A 13,062-nucleotide genomic window follows, 5' to 3' on the forward strand; every position below is an offset into this window, starting at 1 on the left:
CACACACGCACGCACGCGCACGCACACACACACACACACACACACACACACACACACACACACACACACACACCTCCTCTTTGGTCTCTCTGAACGAGCTCCTGGTCTTCTCTCCTCTGGCGGGCGTGGACTTTGACTGACAGTCGTTCTGACCAAACAGCTCCTCGATGGTGCTGACGTCGATCTGGTACTGCTGCTGCACTCGGCCCTGAGTCCACAGGTTGGCCCGCCCCTTCACCTGAGACACACACACACACACACACACGTAAATACAAATCCATAATCCAATATGAAAGCGACTCTGTCATTGTGAGCGTTGACTCTACCTGATCCTCTGGTATCGTCTTCCAGAAGAAACTCCTCACCCTCTTCTTCTTCCTCAGGCCTCCTCCGGGGTTTCCCAGCCCTGGAAGCAGGGGCGGCATGGGAGGAGGAGGAGGAGGAGGAAGAAGAGGAGGAGGAGGAGGCGGAGGAGGAGGAGGGGGAGCAGAGGGAGGTGATGGTCTCGTCAGGTTTCCCTCAATATCAGAAAATCCCGATGGACGACGAGGAGGAGACGTCGGCACGGCAACAGCCACGCCCTCCTCCTGGAGGGAGAAGCCCTCTCTCTCATTGGCCGGGGAGACGCTGCCCATCACGTGCATCCCCGCGGCCGACTGGGTGGGAGGTGGAGGGTTCGGCGGCGGTCGGGTCGGTCACCGGGCTGACGGGTGACCATGGTGAGGGGTGTGGTGAGGATGATGAAGGTGGGTCATCGCTTCAGGAACATCGGAGGTCGTCGAAGGGTCAAAGGTCAGAAGATGAGAGGAGCTGCAGCGATAGGAGAACAAATAAGTGAGAATAAGTTTGTACTTAAAGGACTAGTTCGTGGACATGATCTCTGGGACTCCAGCTGGCACACGAACAATCGTGTGTGTGTGTAAATGTGTGATTAAATGACTGTTAATGACACATAAATAACTTCATGTAATATTTACTCTCGTGTCACGTTTGTGTGTTCTGCTGTCGACACTTTTCTCCGCTGAAACTCGATATGTTTGTTTTCTCTGAGCGATCAAACAGCTCCGGGCCTGAAGGGTCTTCATCATCGTCCTCGTCACACACACACACACACACACACACACACACACACACACACACACCATTCACACCTTCCCCTCAGACACCACGAGCCTCACCTGAGTGTGAAACCACCTGCTCTTCATAGGTGTGCTGCCTGTGAACAGTTATTACTGCAGAGTACAGCTGCTCTCCTGTACACGCAGACTGAACCAAGAAGTCCAAACTCGGCTCACATCGCACAGGGACTGGATCCCTGCACTGCTAAATTATTAACACACACACACACACACACACACACGCACACGGGGTGATCTCCCTGTGTGAAGTTCTGGATATATGTCGACAGAGTCACACACTTCCTGCTGATGAATTAAAGATGACTGTGTGTGTGTAAGACTGTTACATAACTTAATCTCACATCTCTGATCGCCTGACTTCTTCCATCAAACCTCCAACCTAATCATGCTAACAATGTGTGTGTGTGTGTGTGTGTGTGTGTGTGTGTGTGTAGAACTGGGTTGCTGCTGTAACACATTTTTAGTCCTGACCTGTTTTTCTGCTGATCCACTTGTTTATTTTAGGGAAAGAATGTCGCAACCAAACTCCATTTAAAAATGTATTAATTTAAGGATGCCTTGCTAATGAGCAAAAGTAATCGATTACTCCGACATGATTCAACACTGATTTTAAATCTATTGAGCTGATGATAATCTGATCAACAAAAACAGCTGTTACATCAGTAAAACTTTGAGTTTTTGTTAGTTGTATTCTTCGGTAGATTATATTTTTACGTAGTTTTTTCTTTATAATTTTAGTTTAAAAGTGGTAAGTTTAAATGTCACATCAGATTTCCTTGAACTCATGATGGTGTTTTTTCACTTTTTTTTGATCAAATGATAAATCTATAGAATGTGAAATTAGATTAAGCGACAACGAAAGTAATCGTAAGTTGTACAGCTCATCTCTAAATATGTTAAAATAAAATTTCTAATGAGCATTCAGTTGAAATAAGAAGTATTTTCACACAAAAAATCCTCCTTTCACCTTGTAAATAGACAAAATGCTGAATAAACTAGAAAGTATCTTTTTTTTCATACTGTTTGCTTTAGTTTTAGTTTTTAAAGCAAGCTGCAGGATTGAGCTCCTCATCTGTCTTTCCATTAATATATATATTTTTAATGCCTTTGTAGAGCTGAATTCACTAGCACATGTCAATACTTTGAAACTGTCTGAAGTCATTTTACAGGTTTGATGCATTTGCTCAAAAACAGAAGAAAACACAAAATCACAAGAATTTGCCATGGAGTTTGGTGCATCATTCTCTCCCCTCTAGAGAAAGAATGCAAGGGATGACTATATTTGTGCGTGTGTTTGTGTGTGTGTGTGTGTGTGTGTGTGTGTGTGTTTCAGATGCCATGCGCTACCGTGGCAACCAGTCAGAGTGCTACTGATCGCCGTGGTAACAGACCGGGTCACAAACAATGATGGTTTGTTTACTTGGCAGACAACAAAATTGGGGTCAGTGTGTGTGTGTGTGTGTGTGTGTGTGTGTCACACTGTTAATATTCATCAGAATCACTTCCTCCTGGATATTTCCTCGTGTGTTTCCCTCATTTATCTCCCTCTTGTTGTTTCATCTTCAAAGCCTCCATGAACACAACAGGTTCAGATGACTCACCCTCTCTCTCTCTTTCAGGGTATTTAACTGGAGTGACCATGACATCATTGACACCATCCAATCACGCGACTCGGAATTTAAAAATAGACCAGGGACAAAATTGCTGACCCGGTTCACACGAGTGGTTCTGATTCGTTAACGAGGTCGTGGGTTTGTTGAGGAGTCAGAGAGAACTGAGGATGAACTGAGTAAAACCTTTTATCACTACTACTGTAACTACTACTAACTACTACTACTGTAACTACTACTAACTACTACTACTGTAACTACTACTAACTACTACTACTGCTAACTACTACTAACTACTACTACTGCTAACTACTACTAACTACTACTACTACTACTACTACTGTAACTACTACTACTAACTACTACTACTACTACTGTAACTACTACTACTAACTACTACTACTACTAACTACTTCTGTAACTGCTACTACTAACTACTACTACTACTACTGTAACTACTACTACTAACTTCTACTACTGTAACTTCTACAACTAACTACTACTACTGTAACTACTACTACTACTGTAACTACTAACTACTGTAACTACTACTAACTACTACTACTGTAACTACTACTACTAATACTACTAACTTCTACTACTGTAACTACTACTGTAACTACTACTACTAATACTACTAACTTCTACTACTGTAACTTCTACAACTAACTACTACTACTGTAACTACTAACTACTGTAACTACCACTAGTAACTACTACTACCTACTACTGTAACTACTACTACTAACTACTGTAACTACAACTATTACTACTAACTACTACTGATACTACTGTCACTACTGCTACTACTACCAACACTGCTAAACTACTACTACTACTACTACCACCACCACTAACTACTACTACTACCTAGTGCTAACTATTACTAACTACTAGTAACAAGTGATAACTAGTACTCAGTATTACTACTTACTAGAAACTAGTACTACTAGAACCGGTTCCTCCCCAGTGATCACTGACACACAGCTCTTAGTAACAGGAGCTCCACAGTTCTCAGATCAGCTCAGGACTCTGTAGACGACACCTCCGGGCTACACGGTGATGGAGGCTGGTGATGTGGCTCAGTTTCAGATGCATGCTGGGAAATGTGCAGTGACAGTGTAATTCTCCCGAGCTGCCGAAACCAACAAACCAGCGAGAGGGAAGGCTCCTCTGAGCCGACCCAATTATGATCCGTCCATACATCCAGCGCCGCCTTCGCTCCACATTCCCACAACGAGCCCTGACCTCAATCCAACACACACAGGGAGGGAGCGTGAATGAGTAACTGACAGTGACAGTGCATGAAAAACCTCTGATCCACCGTGAAGGATCACCTCCTCCTCATGTTTTGTCCTCCTCTAATGATTATCCTGACAGACTGTCCGCCCTCTCACACATCAGGCTTTACATTTATCAGCTGTCAGCTGAGCGTCTTCGTTATGGAGGAACAATCAGAGAGCGCTCTGTTAGAGGATAATAAGCTCAGAGCTGGTTCAACAGGATTACTGTGTTTGTCTCCAGGCTGCATGTTTTCAGCACGGTGTCCAACGATCTCCATGAAGACACGTTCACGTTTCCTCCACGGGTTCATCAGAAGTCTGGATTCAGCTGATCGGCTCAAGATCATGGAGTTAAAATGGATTCCAACAGGAGACAAAACCCTCCATCATACATGTTTTATACGAAGGTATTGATTTATATTTGGACACATTTGCTGCGTTCACGCTCTGGTTGGGTTTAGGCACAGAAACCACTTGGTTAGGGTTCGAAAAACATCATGTTTTGGCTTAAAATACCTCATTTTTCCACCATAACTGGGCTGGAAAATGTCCCAACAGCTTCTTAACTGATACACAAACTTTTTAAAAACTTTGAACTTATTGATACAAAACCATATTTAAATCAACATTTACAGAACAGGACCCTCATACTTATCTGTAAACATTTAATTAAAGATCTGCCACTTTTTAACGACGGACGTTCATGTTTGTTTGCTTCTAATGAAACGCAATCCAGTTATGACAAACACCTGGATATTAACATTTACATGATATTTACACATGTATTACTACAAAGTACAAAGTACTGTAGTGCTTATCCAGGCATGTAACACAATATCAACACTCTTAACTACTGATTTTTAATTAATAGTTTACATGCACAGATTCGTGGCAGTTACTGATGCAAGTTTTTATTTTCTTAAATGGTTCACCTAAAGGAACCAGCAGGTAACCGTCATATTTTAATTTTCTTATCATTGTAGCCGACTGTTCTCACTTATTTTAACACTTTTCCTAAAAGTTGATTAAAAATAATCACAAAATATCGCAATATTCATATCGTAACACCAGATATTTGACCACACGCAGCCCTTGTACTGCCACTCACAACTAATTTGCACTGTCCGGTAACTTCTCATTGAAGGGACCTCCACATTAGGGTTAGGGTTGTCGCTGGTTGCTATAGCAACGGGCGTGGAGCTGGGCGGAAAAAAGCCAACATGGCTGCCGGTGAACGTGTACAGTACAACACACAAACACACACACGCACACGGACAAAAGTCACCACAAACCTGTTTGAAGAATAAAACACTGACAAATATTTACACTACAAATTCATCTGACCTCTCCTCTGACACACACACGCACACATACACACACACACACACACACACACACACACACACACACACACACACACACACACACACACACACACACACACAGGCACACACACACACACACACACAGGACCGAGGATGAGTCACTCGGTGCGGTGACTCACACCATGTGACACGTTCTAATTATACGAGAGCTGATTAACGAAACAAAGATCGTCTGGAAGATGGACGACGACACGATCTGTAACTTTATAACTTTCACACAGTTTTGTCCACAAAGACGAAGCGTTTTTCAGATTAAAAGCATTTTAATGAAGCTGAGATTTAGATTAAGTCTACTGCTACACATCAGCGAGAGGAGACAGTGAAACCGGTTCTGATGCCCAAAATGAGTATTCAAACGGTTTTAACGTCATGAGCCGTCGTGGGTCAGAGTGAGGACGTGTGTTATCGCCACTTTAAATAGTTTGTTTCAGTAAAAAATGAAAACTGTGATGCAAAACTGATCGTTCGTACTAATCATGAATCACAACATGGAGCAGCTCCATCACAGCACATCTTCTACGAAGACGACACTCCTTTGGGCCACAGCTCACCAGTGTCACCTACTGAAGGTTCCCCAGGACTCAGCGGTCGACAGGTGTGTGGACCTGAAATCACCTCCGACTCAGCTCAACTAAACAAAGAGCTGCCGGCGGACGGTGTCCAGGGAGAGGACGTACACAATGTCACGTCTTCAACGAAAAAGCTGCCTGGAGCAGAAACACTGATGACGCAACACTCAAAGAGGCTGAAACATTCAAAACCACCGTTACCACCATCGATTAATTACTGACAGCAGCGTCCAGCTGTGATTTCAGAGCTGAAGTTTTTCTCCGGTGACTCGACGGAAAAAACGACTCCCAAATGAAACTCCAGATCCAAATCGGTGAGACGGGACAGACTAAGTGCCGGTTAGCTGAAGGAAAGAGGACGCACGAGACACTCAGAGCGTCGAGGCTAATCCTCGGTGGTCGACGCTGAGGTCGAGTCAGATAGTTTCCAGCCTGAGACGAAGGCCTGCGGACGGAGAGCGGCGCAGATCCTTCATCACTGTCACGTCTGTGGACGACGGTCCTGCAGGTGAGCGTTCACGCTGCACTCCTACTCGCCTGCTGGTTGACTGTGTCAGAAGACACACATGCTTTAACTGAAACGTCCTTTTTCTTTCCGTCAGCTGTGAAAACGAACCAGGTTTCATTCTCCTGATTATTTAAACAAACTGCAAACATAAAACGTGTGACTGTACGACTGGAAACAGACTGAAAGTGTTAAAAAGCATCAGTTACAGCCGTTATTACTCTAACGTCTGTCACACCTCGTCAGTGAAGAGACAACCTGACAGCATCGCGGTGAAGCTGTTGATGAAGCTGCAGACAGAAACACACAGTATGAGTCACAGCAGCGGCTTTATATTTATTTATTTATTTCTGTCCTGGCCTCTCTTGTGATTTGTGCAGGTTTACAGGCTGCTTGTTGCTCAGCAGTCTGCAGATTAGCTCCCACACTTTCTGCAGCGGTGACGGGTCGCAGAGCGCCTCAGTCTGAGGATTACAGCACGTCAGCTGACTGAATGTGGAGGATATGTACAGAGAGTATACAGCCGACGAGAGAACGACTGCAGACGAGCACAGGAACGCTCCCGAAAACATCCAGGAAGTGTTGCAAGTTACAAAATTCAATTCAGATTTAGTCAAACTTTAACTTCCAAAGTCTGCAGAACTGGTAAATGATGAGAAAGAAATGAGCTCTTTAACGTATTCACGAACACAAAAGCTAGAAATCAGCCCGAAACTAGTTACAGAACTGATCCAGAACCAGAGAGAAACTACCTAAAACTAGTGTTTCAGCGTTACAACGTTTTCAGGTTATACCTCGTTTATTTGCTCTTGTATTCGACTCTATTAGTGCTATTGAAATATATACATCTATATCAACACTTAATCAAGTTTCATGTCTTGGTGCCTAAACAACCTACGACTGTTACACTGTTAACCACACGATGATGAAGGTCCGGTACGCTGCCTCTCTTGGAAGTCTCATTGTCGTATATGTCTATATTTCTGGAGTCGTTTGTTTGTGTTCGGCTGATAAAGTGCATTTTTCGAGGAAAACAAAGCTCTCTGTTGGTTTTCGTCCACAGATCATACCCTGAAATCACCAACGACTATCTGAGAAATCATGTGGGCTGAAATGTCCCAACATGCCGGTATAAGTGAAGCACTGTGACGCTACATCATCATCATCGTCACTTTTGACCCTTCACACTAAAATCAAGACTGCTGCGATCGCAAATATCTGTCAAAATAATCATTCAGGCTTGGAAATGATCTCCAAATTATTTCCAGAGACTATTTAAAGTGTTTAACAAAAACTATCCAGGATCACAGGTGGTGGACACAACAGACCGAGTCACCCTGGAAACCCCAGTAAAACTCCTGGAGGAGGAGAAGGCCTCTGTCTTATTTACCAGACAAACAACGGTAAACATGTGTGTGTGTGTGTGTGTGTGTGTGTGTGTGTGTGTGTGTGTGTTGTGATGGTGATGAGGGGGTGAGGCGAGGACCCCCCACACTGATGTGCCTTTTCAAACAACATTAGCATAAAAAACAGATCAGTTTTTTTGCTCCGACGAGTCAAAAAAAGTGTTAAAAAGTAGAAAAATCCTGTTTTAAATTATCCTCGATGGCTCCAGCAGAGGAAGTGAGAGAAGGGTTACGTTTACTGCTGTGTTTTTACATGGCTCGTCTCCGGGGTTACCATGGCGACGGGAAAGCGAAAAAGACAAGACAGACAAACAGCGTCCTCGATCTTAAAATGTCACCCCCTCGCTGGAGCTCCAGGCGGGTCAGGGGTTCAGGCGGCACACTCGCCCCGCTGTGGGAGCACCGCGGCCTGGCTACAGTCTGCTGCGAGGCCCCCGGGGGGGAACCAGCAGGAGGCACAACCGCACACAGATGTTTCTCAAACGCTGCACACAGAGCAGCTACATGCACGTCTGACTCCTTCTGCACGAGGATGAGATGAAGAACGCTTCACAATCCGACTTTCAAACAGCAAAAGTGTCTGGTGTTTCACTGACACATTAACACAGAGCGACTGATGAAGAAGCTACAAAAGCAGCTCGATCGCTTTCACTTTCACCTTCACCGGATTAACCAGACGATCGTGATTCAAGGAAGGTCAAAGGTCAAACTGCACAAAGTGTATATATGAGCCAATGAGCACCACAAGAATATTAAATTGATAGATTTCTGAATGGAGTCTGGTGTGACAACGTCTCCCTTGCGAACAGGCAAAGAAAGAGGAAACACTTGGGCTTTTTGTTTTATTTTTAAAAGCTTTGAATATTAAAGTAGCTTGATGGACTTCACCTCTGCCGAATAAACCAGACGATCGTGATTCAAGAAAGGTCAAAGGTCATCTTGCACAAAGTGTATATGCGTGCAAATGAGAAGCACAAGAAGATTAAATTGATAGATTTCTGAATGGAGTCTGGTGTGACAAAGTCTCTCTTGCAAACACTTGGGCTTATTAGTAAGAGAAGACACTTTGTAAACAGAGAAGTTGCAGGTTTAATCCCTCAGCAGAAGTTCTGCTCTTCTGAAGTGCCCTTGAGCAACACACACCCTCGACAGGAGCATTAACGTCTGCTGTTCAATCTCAGGTCATTTAAGAGTTGGAGCGTCCAAATGTGTAAAATTAGGCTAAAGAAGTTATGTAACGACTTTATTTCAGTGCTTTTCTTAATGAAGATGACACAGTTGTTTCTGCGACCTGCATGTAGGCGAGTCTGAGTTGAATGTTGACACACGTCATGTGAGTTTTGACACCCTGAGGCCTGAAAACCTGCTAAATATTCATGCAGAAAAACATCAGTTTGGACCGTGTGAACGTGCTGTGGCAAGTGTTTGATCAGTTCACTTTGGGCTCACACGGTTTGTGATGTTTCGTTATTATGTAATAAAGACGCAGTGAAGGTTGAAGTCACTGGAGACGTGTAAAATGACTATTAATCACCACAAAACTCACCAGATGTCACTTCTCATGATAAATTAATTAACGACTATTTTGATAATCGATTAATTGTTTCAGACATTTTTCAAGCAGAAATGTGAAACGTTTGTTGGTTCCAGCGTCTTAAAGTCGAGGATTTGCTGCTTTTCTTTGTCATTTCTGACAGTAAGTGAAGAGTTTTTGTGTTTTGAAGTGTTGGTCGGAGTATTTTTCACAACTTCTTCACAAAGTGTTTCATCGTGATGATTAAATAATCTTCAGTTGCAGCTCCAGACACAGTGGAAACAGTTAGAGGGCGAGAGATTAAGAAATGAACTGCCATCAGAAGTAGAAACATGAACTGATCTCACAGCTGTCAATACTAAAGCATATATGTATGTCTTAATTGTTGTTAATTGTTACTTTTTACGCCTGTATTAGATTGTATGATGTGTTTTATTCGTATAAAGTCAAACCAGGGACAAAGACAGAAAATATAAGTCCTATACTTCATGTACACATTGCATTGTTTGCATCTAATTTAGATAAATAAATGAATAAAGTGCCACAGAAACTGATACGTGTCCCTACTGAGACCTAATGATGCATTAAACAGAAGACACCACAGGACATAAAGCACTTTACGGCTGATAGAGTCACTTTAAATAACCAAAACACATCGATATCTATAATCACCAGGTTATGTGACAGATTACTTTAAGAGTATCACAGCGACACTAGATCAAATTTAAACACCTGAAATCAGTAAAAAGTCACCGCAGACAAACTTCACATCACTGCTGGATATTATGGAGGATAATAAACAATAAACCTGAGCAGCAAAGACTCAACACACTCATTATCATGACACAGAAACACACAAAATACTATGAATATTGTAGGAGTACCACAGGAGAGTACACAACACAGTACTACAGCTCCATGTAGGACCACTGAATGAATATTAATGTAACATACAGAGTCAAACTGAATGAACTCACTGTTAACTCCCTGCAGGGACATTAGAAATATCACTGTGTTATTATGAGAGATAAAATGATCTGAAGGTGTCAGCAGACCATTAAAAGCTCCACAGAGCACAAACACACCTGCAATCAGACATCACAGAAGATTTAACACCTTGGTGTTAGTTAAAGTGTCACATACACTCTGCCGAATTATTATACAGGCTGGACATCACAGTATAAATCACTATAGGGACATTACAGCGTCTAGCTGTACGCTCAGTCCGAGATGTTGTTGAAATTTGAATGTAGTCTGGTTGGTGTGAAGTGTCACCGTGTTTAGTAGGCTGTGAGCCAGCGGAGGTAGCTCCGATCAGCTCTAACATGATCCGACTGTCACAGTGAGATCAACAGGGCTCAAAAAGATCCAACTGTCGGTTCTGATTCTCACCTGAACTCACCGGACAGAGCGGCTCCAGCAGCGCGGACGCTCCAGCGCGGAACCTCCGTGTGAAAATGTCCAATTTAACAGAAAAACAAGATTTCAAGGGTCCCGTTTGAGTCCGGCGAGCATCCGCAGGCAGCGCGCGCTGAGAGGTCGACCGACACTGGCACCGGCTGCGGGTGCGTGCGTGTGCGTGCGGGAGAGAGAGGGAGAGAGGGAGAGAGGGAGAGAGCAGCCTGCGCATGCGTGATCACTCAGGTGGAAGGGAAAGCGCTTTCTCTCGTGCACACCCACCTGCTGCGTTACACGAATATCTGAACACACACACTTCATGTTAACTGTGTGTGTGTGTGTGTGTGTGTGTGTGCAGTCCAGATAAGCTCTACCAGCCCCGCCCTTGGCAAAAAACCCTCAGTCTTCCCTCCTTACACACACACACACACAGACACACACACACACACACACACACACACACACACACAGAGCATGTTGCCAGCATGTCATTCACCATCTTAGTTTAGCGTGTTAGCATGCTACTGTCTTTTCTGTTGGACACATTTTAATGTAAGTCCTTCCAGTAGTTGTTGACGTGTTTCAGTCTGGACAAATATAGCAAACATTTCCATGTTGCTAGCATGGAAACATCAATGTTAGCTAGAAGCAAACAAGGTGACATTTACAGTCGACAACAGACACCAAACTGTACTTTAAAATGTCAAAAAACAAAAGTAAAGTAGTTTAACACACAACCTGCGCCTGGAAACAGGTTTAAAAGTGACATTTGTAAAGTACAGGAGAGAGCATATCAACTGCTGCTCTTTGGCTATCCTTCCCTGTAGCTAGCTACCGTTAGCTCAGGCAATAGACTCGACTTAATTTGGTAAAAGAAAAACTTTCATCAACCCATGTGTGGTTGTATTTTTCTGTGTAGTCTCGACAAATGAACAACAACACAAATTTCCATGTTGCTAGCACGGCTGAAAACATAAATGTTAGCTAGAAGTGAAGGTGACATAACACAAACGGACAAAAGACTTTAAAACTGGAAACAAACTCAAGTTGTTTAACGCACCATCTCGCCCAACATAGGTTTTAATGGTGTAATTTGTAAAATACATCCAGAATTTAAAGGTAGCTCCAAAAATATAGGTCGCAGCATATCACCAACTGCTGCTTTTTGCTAGCTATCCTTTGCTGTAGCTAGCTACCGTTAGCTCATGGCTCAGTTAGCTATGAAGGCAGTGTGTTAACGAGGCAATTTGTTTGCTAAAAGAGAGAAACTTCAATTCAGACAGTGTCTTTCACTGTTCATTTATCACACCTAAAGCTGGTTAAATCTCCCAGCAGAAAGCATGGGGGCTAGCTGATTAGCATGCTAACTACTAGATACTGCGACATGAGACATCAAACACTTGTTTTTCTCTTTCAAACTACAATTGTGGTCATATCTTACAAATTGTTGCTTTAAATTAAGTGAAATAATGAATGTATCCTGGTGTGTGCTGCAAACAGGTGACCTCTGACCTTCAGTACAGTTCCTCCTCCTTGTCTTCTGTCCAGACATCAAGTTAATGAACACTCGTCTGAGCTCGTTTGGGTCCAAAGATGAACCGATCAAAAAGGAGAGAGAGTCTTTGTTGTGAGGAAATCTATTCTGCTGGTGAAATGTTTGGGAAAATGAGCCTGGATGCAAGAACACACACACACACACACACACACACACACACACACACACACACACACAGTAGAATCAGGTTTGTGTGTCGGTGTTGCCTGGTGAATAATTGCCTCTCTACAAAGCAATCAGAGCAACACAACCACAAACAGACCAGAGTCTTATTCTAAAATCCCTCCATTTAAAGACAGACACACACACACACACACACACACACACACACACACACTCTGCATACTAATCCTGACTGTTGTGTGAGAGCGTTTACACCTGGAAACTAAATGCTGCCTTACATCCACACATACAAGTGTTGTGTTGCTCTATCATCTGGATTTTCTTCTTTAAAAACATTTTTATTTCAGCTTTATTTTAAAATGAACTTAAACTTTCAGATCCTTTACTTAAGTACTTGTAAATATAGTAGTATGTTGTTAAAAAAGGGAAATGTACTTAAATTAAATGTACTCAACCTGTTTTTTCTTTCAAACGTTAGTATGTGAAGAGAAAACATCTGTAGAGAGGAAGGTGAAAACCAAACTGAGTGTGTGGAAAGCACCTGAAATCTGAAGA

General features: G+C 43.0%; 1 protein-coding gene across 2 annotated transcripts in view; it reads right to left on the reverse strand.

Annotated features, from left to right (window-relative positions):
* The window catches only part of LOC311251145 (uncharacterized protein), a 19,868-nt gene extending 8,858 nt beyond the window's left edge, over positions 1-11,010 (reverse strand). The window contains exons 1-3 of one of the 2 annotated variants that reach the window (XM_084343466.1): positions 10,834-11,010; positions 327-810; positions 74-238 (exon numbers count right to left, since the gene is read on the reverse strand). In XM_084343466.1, coding sequence (XP_084199592.1) covers positions 74-238; positions 327-644 — 483 coding nt within the window. In that variant the 5' untranslated portion in view covers positions 645-810; positions 10,834-11,010. Of the gene's footprint in view, positions 1-73; positions 239-326; positions 811-10,823 lie in introns of both variants that reach the window. The other variant, XM_084343465.1, reaches the window with a different exon arrangement.
* Positions 11,011-13,062: the final 2,052 nt, after the last annotated feature.

This window comes from Pagrus pagrus (assembly GCF_965226575.1).
Source record: "Pagrus pagrus genome assembly, chromosome: 22".
Lineage (NCBI taxonomy): Eukaryota > Metazoa > Chordata > Actinopteri > Spariformes > Sparidae > Pagrus > Pagrus pagrus.